This window comes from Gossypium raimondii, chromosome 8 (assembly GCF_025698545.1).
Source record: "Gossypium raimondii isolate GPD5lz chromosome 8, ASM2569854v1, whole genome shotgun sequence".
NCBI classification, from domain to species: domain Eukaryota; kingdom Viridiplantae; phylum Streptophyta; class Magnoliopsida; order Malvales; family Malvaceae; genus Gossypium; species Gossypium raimondii.
In genome coordinates this window covers 36,051,013-36,073,584 of record NC_068572.1, presented here as the reverse complement: position 1 = coordinate 36,073,584, position 22,572 = coordinate 36,051,013, and the positions used below count along the sequence as shown (strand labels likewise).

At 33.9% G+C, this 22,572-nt stretch overlaps 1 protein-coding gene across 1 annotated transcript; it reads right to left on the bottom strand.

Moving 5' to 3' along the window:
• Positions 1–8,756: 8,756 nt before the first annotated feature.
• On the bottom strand, positions 8,757–21,549 carry LOC105793276 (transposon Tf2-1 polyprotein). The gene is given in 7 exon segments (XM_052634828.1): positions 8,757–9,044; positions 9,113–9,262; positions 9,355–9,551; positions 16,967–17,980; positions 17,983–18,954; positions 18,957–20,510; positions 20,616–21,549. Coding segments are annotated over 7 exon segments (5,109 nt in total).
• Positions 21,550–22,572: the final 1,023 nt, after the last annotated feature.

Here is a 22,572-nt window from a genome sequence, read left to right as displayed (position 1 = left end):
GAGAAAAAAATACCCTGAAGTGCTCTTTATATCATCAACAAAACTAGCCCATCCATTGTTTTTTGCTTCTTCGAGCTCCAACAAAACACTCTTAAGCCTAGAGAGAAAAAATACCCTGAAGTGCTCTTCATATCATCAACAAAACCAGCCCTGTCACTGTCTGAATATTCAATTAGCTTGAGCTTTTTAGATTTCAAAAACTTTACTCTAAAATTAAGAGTTCTTTTGACATATCTTAATACCCTCTTAGTTGCTTTGAAGTGAGCTACATTACAACGATGCATAAACCTTAATAGAAGGCTGACTGCAAACATAATGTCAGACCTCAGTGCTGTCAAATAAAGCAAACAACCTACAAGGCTTCTATACCCCTTTTCATCCACTTTCTCATAGTCATCTTTGCTAGAAAGCTTTTTACCTTGTGCCACCGTAGTGCTAGCTGGTTTGCAGTTTTCCATACAGAACTTACTTAAAATCTTCAAGGCAAATGTTTGTTGATTTATAAAAATGTCTTGTTGAGTCTAAATTGTTTTCATGCCAAAAAGTAGGTCATCTCTTCTAAATCAAACATCTTAAAAACAACTTGCATCTGCTTCTTGAACTCATCAATCAACTCTTTTTTACTACCAATTACAAGCAAATCATCTACATACAGTGACACAATTAGCAAAGTCTCATTTTCACACTTTTTTACAAAAAAGGTTGGCACACTAATGCTTTTTTCAAACCCAAGGTTAGATAAATAGGTATCAATTCTATCATACTAGGCTCTTGGAGCCTGTTTTAGGCCATACAAGACCTTCTTAAGTTTGTAGATTTTGATTTCCTCTCCAGCCACTTTGAACCCTTAGTTATTCAACAAAAATATCATCAAGAAAACCATTCAAAAAAGTAGATTTTACATCTAATAGATGTATTTTCTACTTCCTTTGAGCTACTAAAGCAAATAAGATCCTTATGGTGTCTAACCTTGCAACTGGTGCAAAGGTTTCTAAAAAATCAACTCCATATTGTTGGCTGTAACCCTTTACAACTAATCTTGCCTTGTGCTTATTTAAAGACCCATAAACATTGTACATAGTCCAAAATATCCATTTCACACTAGTGGCCCTTTTTTGGATTGGTCTATTAACCAGTTCCCATTTATCATTTTTGTGTATCATGTCCATTTCTGTTTCCATAGCTTCTTTCCAAAAAACTTCTTTGGCAGCTTCCTCAAAACTTGAAGGCTCTAAAACAACTAGATCACATCTTTGATAAATGTCAGTGATACGCTTTGTTCTTCTAACAGGTATGGCATTAAACCCTTCATCAATTTGAACTTCATCTTCAACTGACTGTAGATCTTTTTCTTGCTTATCTTGTTTAAGTAAAATTGTATTAGTGTCATCCTATTTCCATCCATTGCTCTTATTGAACTTCACATCCCTACTCACAACAATCTTCTTGGCGGAAGGATAACAAACCCCATACCCTTTCTTCGTACTGCTATAGCTAACAAAAATTCCAAGCATTGACTTTCTCTCCAACTTACTTTTCTTCTCAGCTGGTACAAGTGCATAGCAAATGCAACCAAACACTGTCAACTGTAAAGCAGATGGTTTATGTCCAAACTAAGCTTCAAAAGGTGTCTTGCCCTTTACTACATTAGTTGGCAATCTGTTGAGCAGATACACTGAAGTATTTTCTGCCTCAACCCAAAAATTGTTTGGCAATTTTCTTTCAAATAACAAACATCTAGTCATATCCAACATTGTTCGATTCTTTCTTTAACAAACAACATTCTACTGAGGTGTATAAATGTTGGTCAGTTGATGCTGAACTCCTGTTTCTTCATATAGTCTTTGAAACTTTTCTGATGTGTATTCAGTGCCATTGTTTGACCTCAATGTCTTGAGTTTGCAGTTGGCTGGATTTTCAACAATAACTTTAAACTTCCAAAATAAATAAGCTACTTTTGACTTTTGCTTCAAAAAATGCACTCAACAAAACCTTGTGCAGTCATTAAAATAAAACAAATTACATGCTATCACTTAGAGAGGAAGTCTTCATAAGTCCACAAACATTAGTATGGACTAATTGAAGCTTATCATGAGCTCTCCATGCTTTGTTGATTGGAAATAGCAATCTGACCTGCTTCTCAAGTTGGCAGACCTCACAAACTTCACCTTTAACATCAACCCTAGACATGTCTTCAACCAGATCTAACTTATGTAGAAAACTGAGGGATTTGTATTTAACATGCCCTAGCATTTTGTGCCATAAACATGATTCATCAACTCAGCTAGCACAAGCCTTTAAATTTAGCTGATTTACATCTAGAATAAAACATCTATCAGCCATGGCCACTGTTACTAATTCTTGATCACATGAGTCTACAATCATACAAGCTTGATTTTTGAAAATAAGAGAATAGCCTTTCTATATCAGTTGACCAACACTAAGTAAATTTTGGTAAATTTCAGGTACAAAAAGGATATATGAGATTGTTTTGATACATGAGTGAGTGTCGATCACAACCTCTCCTCTTCATCTAGCTTCAATGAAATTTACATTCTCAATTCTAACTTTTGAAACAAAACTGGTGTCTATCTCTCTGAACATTCTTTCATCTGATGCAATATGATGTGTGCCGAGTTGATAAATCAACTATTTTTTAGAAGGGTTGTGATAACTTTCTCAACAATCCTTCTGTCATTGAAATCTTCTCCAAGCAATCTGATATTGTTGATTGCAGCCATTATCCTATCGAGTATTGCTTGATCGATTCAGACTCTTTCATCTTCAAAATTTCAAAGTCACTCCTCAAATTGATCAAATTGATCATATCCCTGAAACTCCTCATTCAGCTTCTCCCAAGCCTGTTTTGGAGAGTCACAGGCCATAATTTTGGTGAAGATCACATCTGAGACTCTATTTTGCATGCAAGACATTTCCTTGTATTTTTAGCACAGTCATCACTGTGTTTTCTAATTTTAACTATGGTAGGATTAGCTCTCAATAGAGGTGGCTCTCTATCATTCTCAACCACATTCCATAAATAATGAGCCTACAAATATGTCTTCATTTTCACTACCTATATGTGGTAGTTTTCACCAAAAAAACAAGTGGTGGTGGTGGTGGTGAAAAACTCATATTTTATAGCAACAATAAAGCAACTTTTATTTTTTATTTATCAGCAAACAACAAAGAACAAAAAAGGCCCTCAAAGATAACAGGCTCTCGATACCATTTGTTGAGGTTATCAGTAACAATAGACAGAAAACATGAAAGAAAAAAATAAGAAACTAAAAAAAAGAGATGATTTCAGTACACTCATTTCATTTTTAGATTGTTATCTTAAGTTACAAACAAAATACCAAATACTTAACAACTCCTACTAACAACATTGGAAATTGCATAACATTGCTTGTACACTTTCATAAGCTGACTTATCAGCTAAATCAATACATAAACAAGAAAAATATCAGCCAAATAATATTATAAATTATCAAACTAAGTCACAAATAAACTAGACTAGTTTGCATATAAAAAAAATTAGTTGCATGATTGTGCACCAAAAATCCTTGTTGCTACATTACTGACCAACATTCAACATTATAATCTCAACATGGTATCAAGAGTCTAATCGTCTTGAACATTTTTTTCCAGAAAAACAATAATCAATATCCTTAAAAAAATACATATATCATTCTTCAATGGCTACGAAACAATCTCAACAACTACGCTCTACCAAACTTTATTTGGGTCGTTGTCAAGCTGGCGGCATTCAAGGACACACTACCAAAATATGCCTGATGTTTCACCTAATCTCTTATCAACAATCCCTGACACCTTATCCTCAAGGATCTCAGGGATATCACCCCTCCACACCCTGGAAATCACGAGCCAATCATGTTGTTGTCGGCAACACCACTACTTCTACATGGTTACTGGATAGCGGCGCATCGCACCACGTTACGTCTGACTTGAGAAATATTTCTCTTTATAAATCATATCAAAGATCTGATGATGTCATGATTGGCGATGGATCAACCCTTCACATCACCCACACTGGTTCTACCACCATACCTACTTCCTCTCACACCTTTACTTTACAAAATGCCCTTTGTGTCCTTTCTATGAAAAAGAACTTAATTTTGATTTATCAATTTTGCACCAATAATCATGTTTCTGTTGAATTCTCACCTTCTACTTTTCAGGTGAAGGATCTAAACGCGAGGGTAATCCTTTTGATGGGTGAACCTAAGGATGGTGTATATAAGTGGCCAACCACATCTCTTTCAGTTCCTCCTTCATCGGTGCTTGCCTTTTCTAGTGTCAAGACCACTTTATCTGAGTGGCACTCTAGGCTAGGTCATCCATCATTCCCTATTATGAAAAATATTGCTTCCAAGTTTTCTTTACCATTATCTAGCCCCTTGTCTTCTTTCACACATTGCAATGCAAGATCATGTAATAAAATTCATAAAATTCCATTTTCTTCTTCTACCTTAACCTCATCCCTCCGCTTAAACTTCTCTATTTTGATTTCTGGACCTCTCATGTTTATTCTATTGATGGTTTTCAGTACTATGCTATTTTTGTTGATCGTTATACCCAATACATATGGTATTATACACTTAAGTGTAAATCCCATGTTTATGATGTCTTCGTGCTCTTCAAGGTATTAGTTGAAAACCAATTTAAAAATCAAACTCTTACTCACTATATAGATAATGGTGGCGAATATCAAGCTTTTAAAAATTTTCTCTCTACCAATGGTATATCCCATCGTACTACACCACACCATACACTCGAAAAAAATGGTCTTTTCGAATGACGACATCGTCATATTGTTGAAATCGATTTATCTCTTTTCACTTATGCATCCATGCCTCTAAATTATTGGACTTATGCCTTTGTAACTGTTGTATATCTCATCAATCGTATGCCCATACCCACATTACATCTTTTATCTCCTTTTGAAAAACTCTTTGGGTCTCCACCCAACTACACTAAACTTCAAGTGTTCGATTGCTTATGTTATCTGTAGCTTCGTCCTTATTCTCAACATAAACTTGATTGTTGTTCCACACTTGTATGTTTCTTGGTTACTCTTCCGCACAAAGTGCCTATATCTTTCTTGATCTGTCTACTTCTAAAACATATATTTCTCATCATGTCAATTTTTTTTTAAAAACTCCTTCCCTTTACTACTCACCGCACTTATCTATCTCATACCACTTCAGAGATCATTTTCAAAATGGCTTCCTCCAATCCGAATTCTCCCCATTTCACGTTACTCACTCAATACTTCTCTACAAAGGGATTCCTCATGTCAACATCCATCATCACATGCCCAAACTGTTGACCAATCCCCTCACTAGTCGATTGCTCACCCCAGTCCTCAAATCTCCCTTTACCTGGAGACAGTTCGATTAACAATTTACCGCTTTAACCACACAATTCTAAAACTTCCTCTACTTCAAACACAACTCAACCTACCCATCAAAATACTCATCCTATGACCATTAGAGCAGAAGAAAACATCCACAAACCCCTAACCAAGATGAGTCTCACTGTTATCCTTCCTCAATCATCTGACGTTGAAACTCATATAGTTAACCAAGCCCTAAAAGATCCCAAATAGAGACAAACTATGAATGATGAGTTTGATGCCCTTGTTTAGAATGAAACCTGGGACCTTGTTCCATCATCTTTTCTATAAAATCTTGTTGGCTGTAAGTCGATTTTTCGTATTAAACAACTTGCTAGTGATTCTGTTGACAAGTATAAAACTATACTAATTGCCAAAGGTTTTCATCAACGACTTGGTGTGGATTATCATGACACCTTTAGTCCAATTGTCAAGCCAACAACAATACACCTTGTTCTAAGCCTGATAATCAATAAAGGTTGGCAATTGCAACAGTTGGATGTTAATAATTCCTTTTTGAATGTCATCTTTTCGAAGACGTCTATATGGTCCAACCTCTGGGGTTTGTTGGTCGAGACAACCCAACACATGTAAATTAAAGAAGGTTATATGGACTCAAGCAGGTCTCACAGGCTTGGTACCCTGAACGTCACCAATTTCTCATTGTGTTTGGGTTCCCAAACTCTCATACAGACACTTCTTTATTCATACTCCACTCAGGTGTCACTACAATATAACTTTTTTATTTTATAAACACTACAATATAACTACTTGTTTATGTAGATGACATTATTATCACAGGTACCAATACTAATGTTGTTCAATGCTACATTGATCTCTTGGCACAACGTTTCTCAATCAAGGATCTTGGTTCATTGTCCTATTTTCTCGGCATTAAAGTTCTCACCACTTTGTCTGGTCTATTGCTTACTCAAAAGCACTACATCACTAATCTTCTTACCCAAACAAAAATGTTTGGTGCACACACTGTTGCTACACCACTTGCTACTGATGGAAATCTCATACTTCATTCAGGTACAACACTGATTGACTACAAAGAATATAGAACCATTGTTGGTAGTCTACAATATCTTTGCCTCACTCAGCCAGACATAATGTATGTTGTTAACAAGCTATCCCAATTCATGCATCACCCGACATCTGAACATTAGAATGTTACAAAATGACTACTTCGGAATCTGTGTGGCACACTGACTCGTGGATTATTTCTTCATAAACAAAATCCACTTTCTTTTCATGCCTTCTTAGATGCAGATTGGGCTGGCAACAAAGACAACTATACCTCTACGAGTGCCTAAATTATCTATCTTAGTTGTCATCCTATTTCTTGGTCATCCACAAAACAACACACAATTGCTCGATCATCCACAGAAGCTAAGTATTGGTCAGTTGCCACTACTACTTTAGAAATCAATTAGATTTTTTCTCTTCTCACGGAGTTGGAGTCACTCTTCCTACACAACCTGTTATTTATAGTGACAATGTTGGTGCCACCTACCTCTTCTCTAATCCATTCTTTCATTCATACATGAAACATGTGGAAATTTCTATCACTTTATTCAGGATCAAGTTTAATTAGGCGCTCTTCGTGTTACTCATATTTCCTTAGTAGATCAACTTTCTGATGTCTTACCAAACCGCTTCCATGAAAACACTTCCAAGAATTAAAGGTCAAGATTGATGTCTCCTTTGGAGCTCCATCTTAAGGGGGCATATTAGAGAATTAATTCCCAGAGATTTTCTCTATATTATAATTAGTTGTAATCGATTACTTGTAATCCCCTAATTCTAGGATAGTTCCTATTTATGTTGTCCAATTTGTTTATATATATATATATATATATATATATATATATATTCCTTTTAATCAATGGAAAATCAAGCCTACTCTATAGTCTCAACAATAAAATTATCATTATTCAAAACCATTGTGAAGCTTAACAAACATAACAATTTAGATAAAAATCATATTAACAAGCAATAAAAATTGTGAGAAAATTAGAACTTACCTTCACTAATCTTATATTGTTTTGTGTTCTAATTAAATTGCTATTCTTTTAAAAAAATATTTTTAATTTAAAATTTTAATATAATCTAATTAAATTAGATAGTTTGAAAATTTTGAATATATAAATTACGTAATTTAAAATATACTTCTAAAATAATTATTTTTATGTTAAAATCAAAATTTTAAATAGATAATAGTATAAATAATATATATAAATAAATATTTAAGTTAAATCAAATGCATAAATTATCTAATTAATATTTATTTATATATTTATCTAAATTTTAAAATTTTAATTTTAATTAAATATTTAAGATAATATAAATATTTAATATATTTTTAAAATTATCTAAAAATAATGATAAAATCCAAAAAAGTTACATATTAATTGTAATTTAAACTATTTAATTTTATCAATAGCCAATATCTTAATAGTTTTAATATTTTATTTAACCCAGGACAAATTACAGTGTACGATTATTGTCCGAATCAACATTATTTTATATACAAAGTATAATAGATTACGTATTAATTTTATTAAATTATTATATATATATGGATTAATAAAAAATATTTGTATTATTTGTATTTAAAATAAAAATAAAATGTATTTTTATTAAAAATATTTGAATTGTTTTTATTTAAAATTATACATGAACAGAAGATTTTAATATACATTATTTCCATTAAAAATATTTGAATTATTTTTATTTAAAATGAAAATTAAATTTATTTATATTAAAAATATATTTACATTACATATTAAGAAATAGAGGTTTAACACATTACTTTTGAATTAATTTTATTTAAAAATAAAAAAATTAAATAAAGAAATGAGATTGTCACTTATCGCATATATAATAAATGTACTTTATTATATTATATATATAATATATGATTGTATTTAAAAATAATTGATTCAAAAGCTAAATGAGAAGTAAATCTAAAAATATTATACATTGTAACTGTTAATTTAAATTTGTATTGTTACGTGACATATTATCAACTGCTTCTCGTAAGTTTGTTTCCAAGTACTTTATAATATAGTGAGGGTGGATACCTCTAGCAGGAGACAGGTTGAGAGGGAAGCCGCTCTAACTACCGGCTCATAAAAGGAACTCATAAACATCTCTTGAAACCCCCATTATTATTATTATGCCCTTTTAGGCTATCGCTGGCTTTAAGATTTACTACCATGAAGAACACCTCGCTGCATATGACATCAGTTTCCTCTATCCTATCAACAATAATTCTAAAATATAAATCCAATGTTAACTGGAGCTAAGTTGATTATAGAAAAGACAGCTACTATGCACCAAGAATGCGGGAAACAATGACAGTAATATCATCTCCTTTTCCACCATCACGAAATCTTCCACCCCTTTTAGAAGCCTCCATAAATGGAGTGACAGCTGCTTTATCCCTGGATGTTTGGTAAGCTAGTTGAGCCGTTTCCCAAACCATTTCCTCTGCACCTAAATCTTGTTCAATCCCTTTTGATGCTGTCGCCAGTATTTGCAATTCAAACAAGTTGTCAAACAGTCCATCTGTTCCTGCTATTATCACATCTCCTGCTTCTACTCTAACCTTTATTACCTGCGCACATTGTATATTACATTGCAATATATATTCTAAACTTGAGCTAATCCACTATTTGCTCTTACCTGTGCCTGCCTGGGTTTAGCACAATTTGCAGAATTTCCCAACTGATACGGAAAATTGAAAGAGTGTAGCTGAATTGGGGATTTGTATATTATTTCACCTCGTCTGATCACCATAAACCTGCTATCTCCCACATTAACAGCATGCAACATCTATTCAAGTAAAACCAACAAAGATTTATAGTTTTGCATTAACATGATTCATGTACGTGCGCAACAAGATTAAAGCAAAAATAACAACACACATTGCCCTCCTGGAGAGTTATGATGCATGCTGTTGAAGACCCTTGAGCTTTGGTCTTAGAGAAGGCTTCATCCAAAACCTTCATGGGATCAACCTGAGTGAGTGGTTGAGTGAGGGTAGCCAGAAGAGAATTGTTGATGAGCTCCGCCGCATATAATCCAGCATCAACACCGTGCTTGCTCCAACCACCCACACCATCTGCATTCCGATTGTCTTCTTTTCTTCACAGATAAAATGGCTGTCATCACCTTGTGGCTTTGAAGCACGATCTTTGGCTATATAAAACGACCCACACTTCATCCTCAACTTTTCCCTTCGAATACCATTCCTAAAACCCCAAAGCCAAAACAAAACAATAATAATAAGACCAGACCAGATCTTGTGAGCACGTCATTGAGTTTCCCTTCTTCCCAATCAATCTTCAACACTTGGTGGGGAATTTGGTAATTGATGGGCCTACCCTTTCCAACATGAGATTGTAAAGCATAATTCCACTGCCAAATGCCACCTTTGTGTTTTGTGTATAACTGTATACCCCTTAAAATAAGTTCTTAAATTAACGAATTTCCGATATCTAAGAACAGTTTTCTTCTTCCTAAATGACATGTAAAAAAAAAAAAAAATTGAATACATGGTTTCTTCTGATTGTTGAACTCAAAACGAAGGAAGTTGAGAAGTAGGTCAGTGGAAAGCAAGAGATTTTAAGCGAATAATATCAGTAATTAAAAGTACTCCAATTACAATTATAATTCTCCCACTCTGCTTTTGACATTTTAGTTATTTATTTTAAAATTATTATATGACCATTAAGTTATCGATTTATCACATTATAATCACTTTAATTTTCAATTGAAGATATATGAGAAATTGATTTGACATGTTATCAATTTATCACATTTAATCACTTTAAATTTCAATTGAAGATGTATGAGAAGTTGATTTGACACGTTAATTCATAATACTTTACGAATGCCACGATTTTTCCATATAAATAAATAAACTCTTACTTTTTGCATTTTTATATTTTAGAAACAATGTTGCATTTTTATAGATTATTATTTCATAGTGGCGGATCTAGAAATGTGGCTTAGGGGGGCAATGGTGAAGTCAAAAAAAAGATTGGGGGCAGAATTAAATTATATACTTTTATGATAGTAAAAATGCAATTTTGTCATTTTAATACCCTATATCTTTATAATTTTTATAGGATTAAATCAAATTTTTATCTTTTGGGGGGGGGGGCAAAGTATAATTTTACCATTACTAACTTAAATTTTTATAAATTATAAAGGGCCTAAATGGAAATTTTCCATTTTAGGAGGGGTCAGGGCCCCTCCCAGCCCCCGTAATTTCGCCCTTGATTATTTTGTTTCTGTTTATTGATTATTACTTTTTTTTATAGAAAACCAAATTGGGATAATTGCAAGTTTCACCCTTGTATTTTAATGAAATTGTTAAAGTAGTACTTATACTTTTAATTTTTTCATTTTGATACTTATACTTTCTTTATGTCTTCTATTTTGGTACTTCAATGTTAAATGTGTTAGAATTTTGACACGTGGACCATAGAATGAGTGACATGTGTCCCATTGGATGTTTAAAAAAAGTCAAACGTCCAGGGGAGGGAATTGGGAAAAATTTTCCCTTTTCATATTTATAGGTTTAAAAAAATTAAAAGAAAACAGAAGTTTAATGCCTCCTTTCAACCCTCGTTAATCTGAACCAACAGCCCTTCTTCTTTTTTTGGCCTGAACCAACAACCCTTCTTTAAACCATAATAAACCCTCCATTGACACTTTCCCTTTCACTTCCCTCTGCCTTTTCCACCCTCTTTCCTACTTTCAAACTCTCCTTTTTCTACCCCCTCATCCCCCGCTCCCTCACGGTTGCCCGATTCTTTTTTCCACTGAAGATCGAGGTTAATGAGCAAGATGAGTTGCTGGAGCAGTGACAAAGGTCGAAGCTCACTTGGCTTTGTAAGGAGTTGCTAACTCATAAGGCGACAACTTTGGTTAGGATCTTTGAATGCACAAGCAAGAGGATGCTATTTATATAGATTTTCATCAATGTATGAAAATTCAAGAAAATGAAACTGGTTGTCGGGCATATTAATTTATGATTTCTTCATTATGATAAGGACCACGCTGCAAAAGCTAACTATTGGGGTTGGAGAGCTTAGATCATATAAATCCAGTTGAAAATCTCTTACTTTTTTACGTAGGAATAAGTGACTTGGGAATTCTTCAAAACTAAATATCAAAAGAAATACGTTAGTAAAAGATATCTTTATAAGAAGAAAAAAGAATTCCTCGAGTTGAAACAGGGTAACAGATCAGTTGTGAAATATAAGCATGAATTTGTTCAACTTAGTAAGCATGCTCATGAAATTGTATCTTCTGAGGAAGAAATGTGTATTCATTTTGAAGATGGCTTAAATAATGAGATCAAGTTATTGGTGGGTGCAATGGAAATTAGAGAATTTGTGGTTTTGTCTAACAAAGCCCAGAAGATGGAAGAGGTACACAATCGTAAGAAACAAAATGAAAAGAAAGCTCGTGATTTTAATAAACGCAACTGAAATAGGACATTTTCTACTCCTCCATAGAAGAAGATAAAAGAATCAGGTGACCGTTTTTCTAAGCCATCAGGGTTTTCAGGTAGAGATCGATCTATACAGAATAATATGAGATCATCGGCACCTTCAATGACTAGCGTGGGTAGCATCCGTAATGTAAACAAGCCAGAAAGTAGTGAATGTGGCCAAAATCACTTCAGTGTATGTGGGAAGAATGACAAATCCTGCTTTATTTGTGGATCTCCCGGTTATTTCAAAAGAGATTGACCAAAGCGAATTGAGGCAAACATAGATCAGAATGCAAAACTTGTTGTTACTTCTACCAAAGGCAGAAGTCCAGGAAATAGTGGTGCTGCAGAAGTCAGCAGAAGTGGGACAAAAAACACAGCAGTTCGATCAGAAGCTCGAGCTTTCGCCAAAGCTTATGCGATCCGTGCACGTGAAGAGGCATCAACTCCTGATGTTATATCTGGTACATTCTCTATGTTTGATGCTACTGTATATGCATTAGTTGACCCAAGATCGACACATTCATATATATGCACTACATTAGTAACTGAAAAGAATTTACCAGTTGAGTCAACCGAACATGTCATTAAAGTAAAAAATCCATTAGGTTAGTGTCGTAGTTGATTTTATATGCAAACAGTGTCAACTGAAAATTCAAGGCTATGACTTTCTTACTGATTTAATGTTACTTCCATTTAACAAATTTGACGTTATTTTGGAAATGAATTGGTTGACTCTGTTCATGATGTTATTGTGAATTGTCGTAAAAAATGAATTGATTTGAGATGCCAGAATGAGAAATTGATTTATGTTGAATCCGCAAAGTCTAATTGTGTTTCAAATATAGTTTTAGCGATTTCAATACAAATATTGATCCGAAAAGGTTGTAATGCATTTTTAGCTTATATTTTGGATTCTAGAGTATCAGAAAAGAAAGTTGACAAGTGCCAATGGTATGTGAGTTTACAGATGTTTTTCATTAAGAATTATCGGGTTTACCACTAGAGCTAGAAGTTGAATTTGTTATCGAGTTATTGTCAGAGACTGCTCCAATTTTGATTGCTCCATACCGAATGGCTCCAACCAAAGTAAAAGAACTAAAAGCTCAATTGCAAGAATTAATTGACAGAGGATTTATTCAACCAAGCACATCACCGTTGGGTGCACTTGTTTTATTTGTGAAGAAGAAAGACAGATCGATGAGGTTGTGTCTAGATTATCGACAATTGAATAAAGTCATGATAAAGAATAAATATTTTTTACCCCATATTGATGATTTATTTGATCAACTGAAAGGACCCACAATGTTTTTTAAGATCGATCTCAAATTTGATTATTATTAGTTGCGAGTGAAAGATGTCGACATGCCAAAAACAGCGTTTAAAACTCATTATGGACATTACGAGTCTCTAGTTATGCCATTTGGATTGGCAAATGCCCCAAATGCGTTTATGGATCTAATGAATCGGGTTTTTCAGCCACATCTTGACAATTTCATTGCTGTTTCTATTGATGATATTCTGATTTATTCCATAAATGAATTTGAGTATGCTCAACATTTGAAGATCGTATTCTAAACCTTGCATGAAAAGAAATTGTATGCAAAGTTTAGTAAATGTGAATTTTGGCTTAAAGTTGGATTTCTTGGTCATGTGATTTCAGCTGAAGGGATACAATTTGATCCAAGCAAGATTTCTATTATTTTGAATTGTAAGCCTCTGTGAAACATTTCTGAGATATGTAGTTTCTTGGGATTAGCCGGATATTATCGACGATTTGTTAAGAACTTTTTGATAATAGCATTACCTATGACGAAACTGTTATAGAAAGATGTTAACTTTGTTTGGTCTGAGAAATGTCAGCAAAGTTTCGATTAGTTGAAAAATATGTTGACAAAGGCACCGGTGTTGACACAGCTTGAATAAGTGAAAGAATTTGTTGTTTAGAGTGATGCATCTTTGAATTGTTTAGGATGTGTTTTGATGTAGGAAGGCAAGGTTATTGCATATGTTATGAGACATCAAACCATGAAATATGGTTGTGGAACATTGTCAATAGGTTGCGCATTTTGGAGAATGTAGAAAGACCACTCAAATTATTTTGTGACAATAAGTATTGTATTCCAACAACAACAATAGCTCATCTAAGTCAAAGCATATTGACATAAAGTTCCTCGTTGCGAAAGAGAGAGTGTAAAATGGACAAATATCCATATAGCACATTGGGACAAACTCCATAATAGCATATTTGCTCACAAAAGGTTACCACCCAAGGTTTTTCACGAGCACATTGCTCATATGGGTGTAATATTACTTAAGGACATCATGGTTTAGCAAGAGTTTGTATTTCATTTGCTTTATGTTTGTTTTCCACTACACCAAAATTGTAACACCCCCTAACCCTAAACTGTCGCCGAAACAGGGTTACGAGGCATTACCGGACATACCAAGCAATTTACAAATAATTCTTAAATAAATAACCATCCTATTAAAATAATTCATAAATTGTTATAAATTTTTACTAATTGATTTCATTCATTTTTAGAAAAATTTCGGCAGCATTTCTGCTTATTTTTACATACAACCCCCTGCAATTAAAATTCATAACATTTCCAAATATAACCAAATCAATCAATTCATTTCACGTTCTCATTTTCTATTCTAAATACTTCTAATCAAACTCAATCTACATGATATTAATTTAAATTTAACAAAAAATAAATAAATCAATTTAGGTAAACTTCATTCATTATAAATCTTAAACTTATAATACTAACATTTTAACCATTTATATTAAACATATTACTCTTTATACACATCCTATGTACATGCCACATTTACTAAAGAAAATATACATCACCAAAGTTATCTTTGAAGTCGGGATTGATCGGATCTTTGAACAAGGACGTTTGACTTCTATCGACCTGAGCACGGAAACAACCGTACGCTGAGTATTTCATACTCAGTGGTATTATCATAATTCAAATTATAACAATAATAAACATATAATGCATAAATCGTATAAACAAATTTAAATTTAATATCTCAACAATAGTAATTCATCAATCAATATCATATATCCACAATCTGAATTTGAACATATCATGAACCTTAGGTTCATTTCTCAATCTCATATCACATTTCAATTCACAATTCAACTTTTTCATTTCATTTCAGTAGCTCATTCGATCAACTCGTTAGATTTATCATTTCATTAATTACCCTATTAACAAGACTCGGACTTTGACGGATACACGGATCCAACCAAACACACCAGTATGGCACCCAGTGCCTCATCGGATAGTTCGAAGTAATAATTGACACCCAGTACCTCATCGAATCGATCTGAAGAAAGTTGGTACCCAGTACCTCATCGAATCGATCTGAAGAAATATAGTGACACCCAGTGTCTCATCGACTCGAGGTCGAAGTATCCTTGAACTCTTCCAATCCTATGGCATGCCAACTATATCCGACTCAGCCCGACTAGTTAATAGGGTATTTAAATCACATATATTCTCAATTCAATCACAATTTCTCACATTTTCAATTCAATCATTTTTTCACCTTTCAATCAATAATTATTTCACAAATTCACACATTTTCACAACTCAATACATTTCCATACAATTTAATACAATTCACTATTCGATTCAAATCCATTTCCCGCTTTCAATCAACAAACAATTCAAATATTAATTCATATCAACTATTTAATTTAATTCCCACTCATAATAATAATAATACTAATACTAATATTAATACTTACCTCACATTTCATTTACTAGACACATAAATTAAAATTTAACATTTAAAAATAAATAATTTGAATTATAGTAATACAAACCGTAAATCTCCCGTTTTAGTCCTCGATAGCTTTCTCCTTTCCTTTTGATGCTGATGCCTCGGGTTCTTTGTTAGCTACGAAAATAATAATAATTTTTGCTATTAATTACAACATTAAATTAAAATAAATAATTGAATTTCTATTCAATTTCTTCCTTATTCTTAATTTAATCCTAACTAAATTCACTTACTTTCCTAATTCAATTCACACTCTATTTCTATTTAAATTTCATCCAAACTCAAATTTAACTATCAAAATTTCAGCATATTTTCTTAATTTCGAATTTCCCTCAATTTAGTCCCTAACACATAAAAATTATAGTTTCTTTCACAATTTAATCCTTTTATCAATTCTAACTTGAAATTTATTCAATTAAATCCCTAATCCAACAATTTATTCAACATGAACCATGCTTAAAAAACTATAAACTTCTAAAATATCAACTTAATTCCATCAAAACTTTGTTTTAAAGCTTTTAAAACATTAAAATTAAGAAAAAAGGGCTTAATTGACTTACCAAATTAAATTTCAAGCTTTAGAAACCCTATTTTCCCTATTTTCTTCTTTTCTTCTTTCTCCCTGTTTCTTCTCTGTTTCGTCCTTTCCTATTTTGTTTCTTTTCTTCTTTAGTTTCTTTTATTCTTTTATTTTAACTTACTTAATATAATAATAATTAAAACAAATATTCATTTAATAATTACATATAAGTATTACAAATGTATGTATTTTATTAATACACTTGTCTTAAATATCACCATACATTTGTCTTTATTAATTTATTTCTTAACATAATATTTATAATATAATTAATTTAATAATAAAATTTATATATTAATAAAAATAAATAATATAAAAATCTAAGATTTTTTTTCAATCTTATGCCGCCTCAACCTCCAATGTGGCTTAATTGCCCATTTGGTCCCTCTTATTTTCTTTTGATCTATAATTAGACTTTTACCCTTTATTCAATTTAATCCTTTTTTTTCCGAATTTCTCATAATTAAGCTAAATTCACATATCTAAAACTTAATTAAACACACAACTAGTCTCGTAAGTATTTCTAATAATTACTTTCGAACTCAATTTACTAAGACGGAGGCCCGATATTATACTTTTCCAATGCCCGTGACTTTTGGGTCATTACATTTCTCCCCCCTTAATAAATTTCGTCCTCGAAATTTACCTGAGAAGAGATGAGGATATTGTGCTCTCATCGTCTCTTCCAGTTCCCAAGTCGCTTTTTCCACACTATGACTTCTCCATAAAACTTTTACTAAAGGAACCCGTTTATTTCTTAATTCTTTCACTTCTCGTGCTAATATCTGAACTGGTTCTTCTTCATAACTTAAATTAGATCGAATTTCAATGTCTTCAATGGGAATGATATGAGAAGGATCCGATCTATATCTTCGAAGCATCGAAACATGAAAAACATCATGAATTTTCTGTAATTCTGAAGGTAAAGCTAATCGATAAGCAACAGGCCCAGTTCTTTCCACAATCTCATACGGTCCAATAAAACGTGGACTTAATTTTCTCTTCCGACCAAATCTTAAAATTTTCTTCCACGGCGGCACTTTGAGGAATACTTTATCACCAACGGAATATTCCATATCTCGTCGTTTCAAATCTGCATAAGATTTCTGTCTGTCGAAAGCGGCTTTCAGTCTATCTTTAATCTTTTTAACTGTTTCCTCTATCTCTTGAATCAATTCCGGTCCAATCACTTTTCTTTCTTTTAATTCAGTCCAACATACAGGAGATCTACACCTTCTACCATATAAAGCCTCATACGGAGCCATTTGAATACTAGATTGAAAACTATTATTATAAACAAACTCGGCCAATGGTAAATAACGTTCCCAACCTGATTCAAAATCAATGACACAAGCTCGGAGCATATCTTCCAAAATCTGAATTACCCGTTCAGATTGTCCATCAATTTGCGGATGAAAAGTTGTACTGAAACTAAGTCGAGTACCCAATGATTCATGTAGCTGCCTCCAAAATCTCGATGTAAATCAAGGATCTCGGTCTGAAATTATCGATATCGGAATACCATGTAATCTAACAATTTCCCAAATATAAACCTCGGCAAGTTTCTGTAGTGACCAGTCGGTTCTAACTGCTATAAAATGAGTTGACTTTGTGAGTCGATCAACAATCACCCAAATGGCATTTTTTTACTCACTGACAATGGCAATCCCGTAACAAAATCCATGGTAATGCAATCCCATTTCCACTCGGGAATAGTAATAGGCTGTAACAAACCTGTTGGCACCTGATGTTCTACTTTTACCCGCTGACAAGTCAAGCATTTACTAACATACTCGACTATATCTTTCTTCATCCCTGGCCACCAATACAGTTCTCGTAGATCACGATACATCTTTGTTCCACCTGGGTGCAAAGTAAAAATACTATCATGTGCTTATCGGAGAATCAGTTCTTTAATCTCAGAAGTAGCTGGAATACAAATCCGATTCCGAAATCTCAAACAATCATGCTCGTCAATACTAAAATTTTCCACTGTACCATGCTGTACCATTTCTCTTTTCTTCATCAATTTTTCATCTTTTAGCTGTGTTGCTCTGATTTGGTCAAACATTACCGGCTTGACTCTTAACTCAGCTAACAAACTTCCATCATCATTAATACTAAGCCGAGCAAACATTGGCCGTAATTCAACCGCTGCTTTTCTGCTCAATGAATCTGCTACCACATTTGCCTTCCCTGGATGATAATCTATAACACAATCATAATCCTTCAGAAGTTCTATCCATCGTCTCTACCTCAGATTCAACTCCTTTTGTGACAAAACATATTTAAGACTTTTATGATCAGTATAAATATAACATTTCTCACCATACAAGTAATGTCTCCAAATCTTCAATGCAAAGATTACAGCAGCTAACTCCAAATCGTGTGTCGGGTAATTGCGCTCATGTGGCTTCAACTGTCGAGATGCATAAGCTATTACTTTTCCATCCTGCATCAATACACAACCCAAACCATTCAAAGAAGCATCACTGTACACTATGAAATCTTTCCCCGATTCTGGTAAAGTTAAAACTGGTGCCTCTGTCAACATTTGTTTCAATGTTTCAAAGCTTCTCTGACATTGATCATCCCATATAAAAGGAACATTCTTCTGTAGTAGTTTTGTCATCGATTAACAAACCTTCGGTAGTACCCGGCTAAACCCAGAAAACGGCGTACTTCTGATACATTCTTTGGTGCCTTCCATTGAACAATTGCCTCGATCTTCTTCGGATCAACTCTAATCCCATCAGCAGATACAACATGTCCCAAAAATACTACCTCTGATAACCAGAATTCACATTTACTTAGTTTCCCGTACAACTGTTTTTCCCGCAGAATTTGTAACACGGTTTTAAGATGCTGATCATGCTCTGACTCTGACTTCGAATAAACCAAGATGTCATCAATAAAAACCACCACAAACTGATCTAAATACGGCTGAAAAATACGATTCATCAGATCCATAAAAGCAGCTGGAGCATTAGTCAACCCAAACGGCATCACCAAAAACTCATAATGACCATATCGAATACGGAAAGCAGTCTTTGGCACATCACTTTCTTTTACTTTCAGCTGATAATACCCAGATCTCAAGTCAATCTTCGAAAATACCGAAGCTCCTTTTAGCTGATCAAATAAATCATCTATACGGGGCAACGGATAACGGTTCTTGATCGTCACTTTGTTTAACTGCCAGTAATCAATACAAAGCCGCATCGATCCATCTTTCTTTTTAACAAACAATACTGGAGCTCCCCAAGGTGAAATGCTCGGTCTAATAAATCCACGATCTAACAAGTCCTGTAACTGCACCTTCAACTCTTTTAATTCAGTGGGCGACATTTGATACGATGGTATAGAGATTGGTGCTGTACCCGGATACACTTCTATAGCAAATTCAACCTCTCTGTCAGGTGGTAAACCCGGTAGTTCTTCAGGGAATACATCTGGAAACTCACATACAGTTTTGATCTTGCTACACTGATTACCAACCGAATCAGAATTAATAACATAAGCTAAATACGCTGTACAACCCTGCTGGAGCAATTTATTAGCCTTGATTGCTGAAATAATACGTGCTGGCCCATTAGTACAGATACCATTCACCTTAATTCTGTTCCCGTCTTCTGTCTGAATACTAAACTTCTTTTTATAACAATCCAATACCACTCCGTGTTCAGACAACCAATCCATCCCCAGTATTATATCAAAATCCCCAAATGGCATGATCAACAGGTCAATAGGAAAAGTTTTATTTTGTATAATTAACGGGCATCTCGGACAAACCTGATTCACTAATACTGTTTGCCCCAACGGACTCGACACTTCTACAGTCACTCTAGATACTTCAGAATTAAATTTTCCCAATTCAACTAATTTTGAATTTATATAAGAGTGTGAAGATCCGGGATCAATTAAAGCATAAACAGGCCTAGAATATAGTAAGAATATACCTGTTACTACATCGTGGGCGTTGCCTTCTTCTCGTGTTCTGACCACATAAGCTCTGGCGGGTACTTTAGCTTCAGACTGCTGGGTACCAATACCACTGCTCCTCCTAATACCTCCTCCCCTTGAAACCGAACTACCTCTACCAGAGCCTCTGCCTCTAGCAGTAGATACTGATCTCTGTGATGTCACGGGTGCGGTACTATCAGCTTTCGGACAGTCTCTGATGAAATGGTCTGTAGAACCACATCGAAAACAGCCTCTAGTTAATTTCCAACATTCCCCTCTGTGTTTCTTTCCGCAGTGTTGACAGTCTGGAATTTCTATTTATCGAGAAGGACCTCTCACACTGCCAGTAGATACTGTCGTCTGTCTCCCCCTGCTTCTACCGCCTTTATCTGATCTGAAACTATATCTCCAACCACCTTGAGACTCCTTTGGTCTTTTTGGCTGAGGGTTCGAACTCGTAGTTCCTGTACGCTTCCCGGTTGGTCTAACAACTTCAGTCTTTTTATCGAGGCCCAGAACTTGTTCCACCATTTTAGCCCACTCAATCAAATCTACTAACTCAGTAATCCGATGAGATACTAGCTGTACCTTGATTTCATCTCGCAAACCCCGTAAAAATCTTTTACAACTATCAGCTTCTATCGGGATAAACTCGGAGGCATATCTGCTGAGTCTAGAGAATTCCCTCTCATAATCTATTACTGACATATCACCCTGTTGTAACATTAAAAATTCTTGTTTCTTATCTTCGATATACATCTCTCCGATATATTTCTTTTGAAATTCCTTCTGAAATAGATCCCACGTTATCTGATTCTCCGGTAGATGTTGAACCACTGATTCCCACCATAAATAAGCTTCCCCTTGTAGCAACAATACAGCACAGATTAAACACTCCCGGGGGGTACAGTCCAACTGCTGTAAAATTCTCTTAGTTGACTCCATCCAATTTTCAGCTGCGGATAGATCGACTCCTTTTAGACCCATAAATTCAGTGGCACCATATTTTCTCAGTTCTTTTATCGGGGCCCGTCTAACAGTAGATGCTGAAGTCGTAGCAGGAGTAGTTTCCGCTACTCTTTGTAATACATCAGCTATAATTCTCAGTAATTGAGATTCATCTCTATCTCTAGCATTTTCCCGTTCTACATTAGGAGGTTGGTTACCCAACGGATTCACACTCGGTGCAACAGATTCTGTTTCATCTAATTCTCTATTTTCAGTATTCATTCTTTCATCAGTATCATTTATTCTTTCCTCAGACATCTTTAATCTATAAAACAAAAACAAACAAATAGGTCAGCATCCAAAATCCCGACTCAGTTTGACTCGACAGTGGCATGTACATCTAGACTCAATTCCGAGCCCGATTTAGTCCGAGAATCGGCTAAACCTGATAGCTCTGATACCAATAACTGTAACACCCCTAACCCTAAACCGTCGCCGGAACAGGGTTACGAGGTATTACCGGACATACCAAGCAATTTACAAATAATTCTTAAATAAATAACCATCCTATTAAAATAATTCATAAATTGTTATAAATTTTTACTAATTGATTTCATTCATTTTAGAAAAATTTCAAACATTTCGCTTATTTTTACATACAACCCCGCAATTAAAATTCATAACATTTCCAAATATAACCAAATCAACCAATTCATTTCACGTTCTCATTTTTCTATTCTAAATACTTCTAATCAAACTCAATCTACATGATATTAATTTAAATTTAACAAAACAATAAATAAATCAATTTAGGTAAATTTCATTCATTATAAATCTTAAACTTATAATAGTAACATTTTAACCATTTATATTAAACATATTACTCTTTATACACATCCTATGTACATGCCACATTTACTAAAGAAAATATACATCACCAAAGTTATCTTTGAAGTCGGGATTGATCGGATCTTTGAACCGGACGTTTGACTTCTATCGACTGCGACGGAAACAATCAGTCTGTACGCTGAGTATTTCATACTCAGTGGTATTACCATAATTCAAATTACAACAATAATAAACATATAATGCATAAATCGTATAAACAAATTTAAATTTAATATCTCAACAATAGTAATTCATCAATCAATATCATATATCCACAATCTGAATTTGAACATATCATGAACCTTAAGTTCATTTCTCAATCTCATATCACATTTCAATTCACAATTCAACTTTTTCATTTCATTTTAGTAGCTCATTCGATCAACTCGTTAGATTTATCATTTCATTAATTACCCTATTAACAAGACTCGGACTTTGGCGGATACACGGATC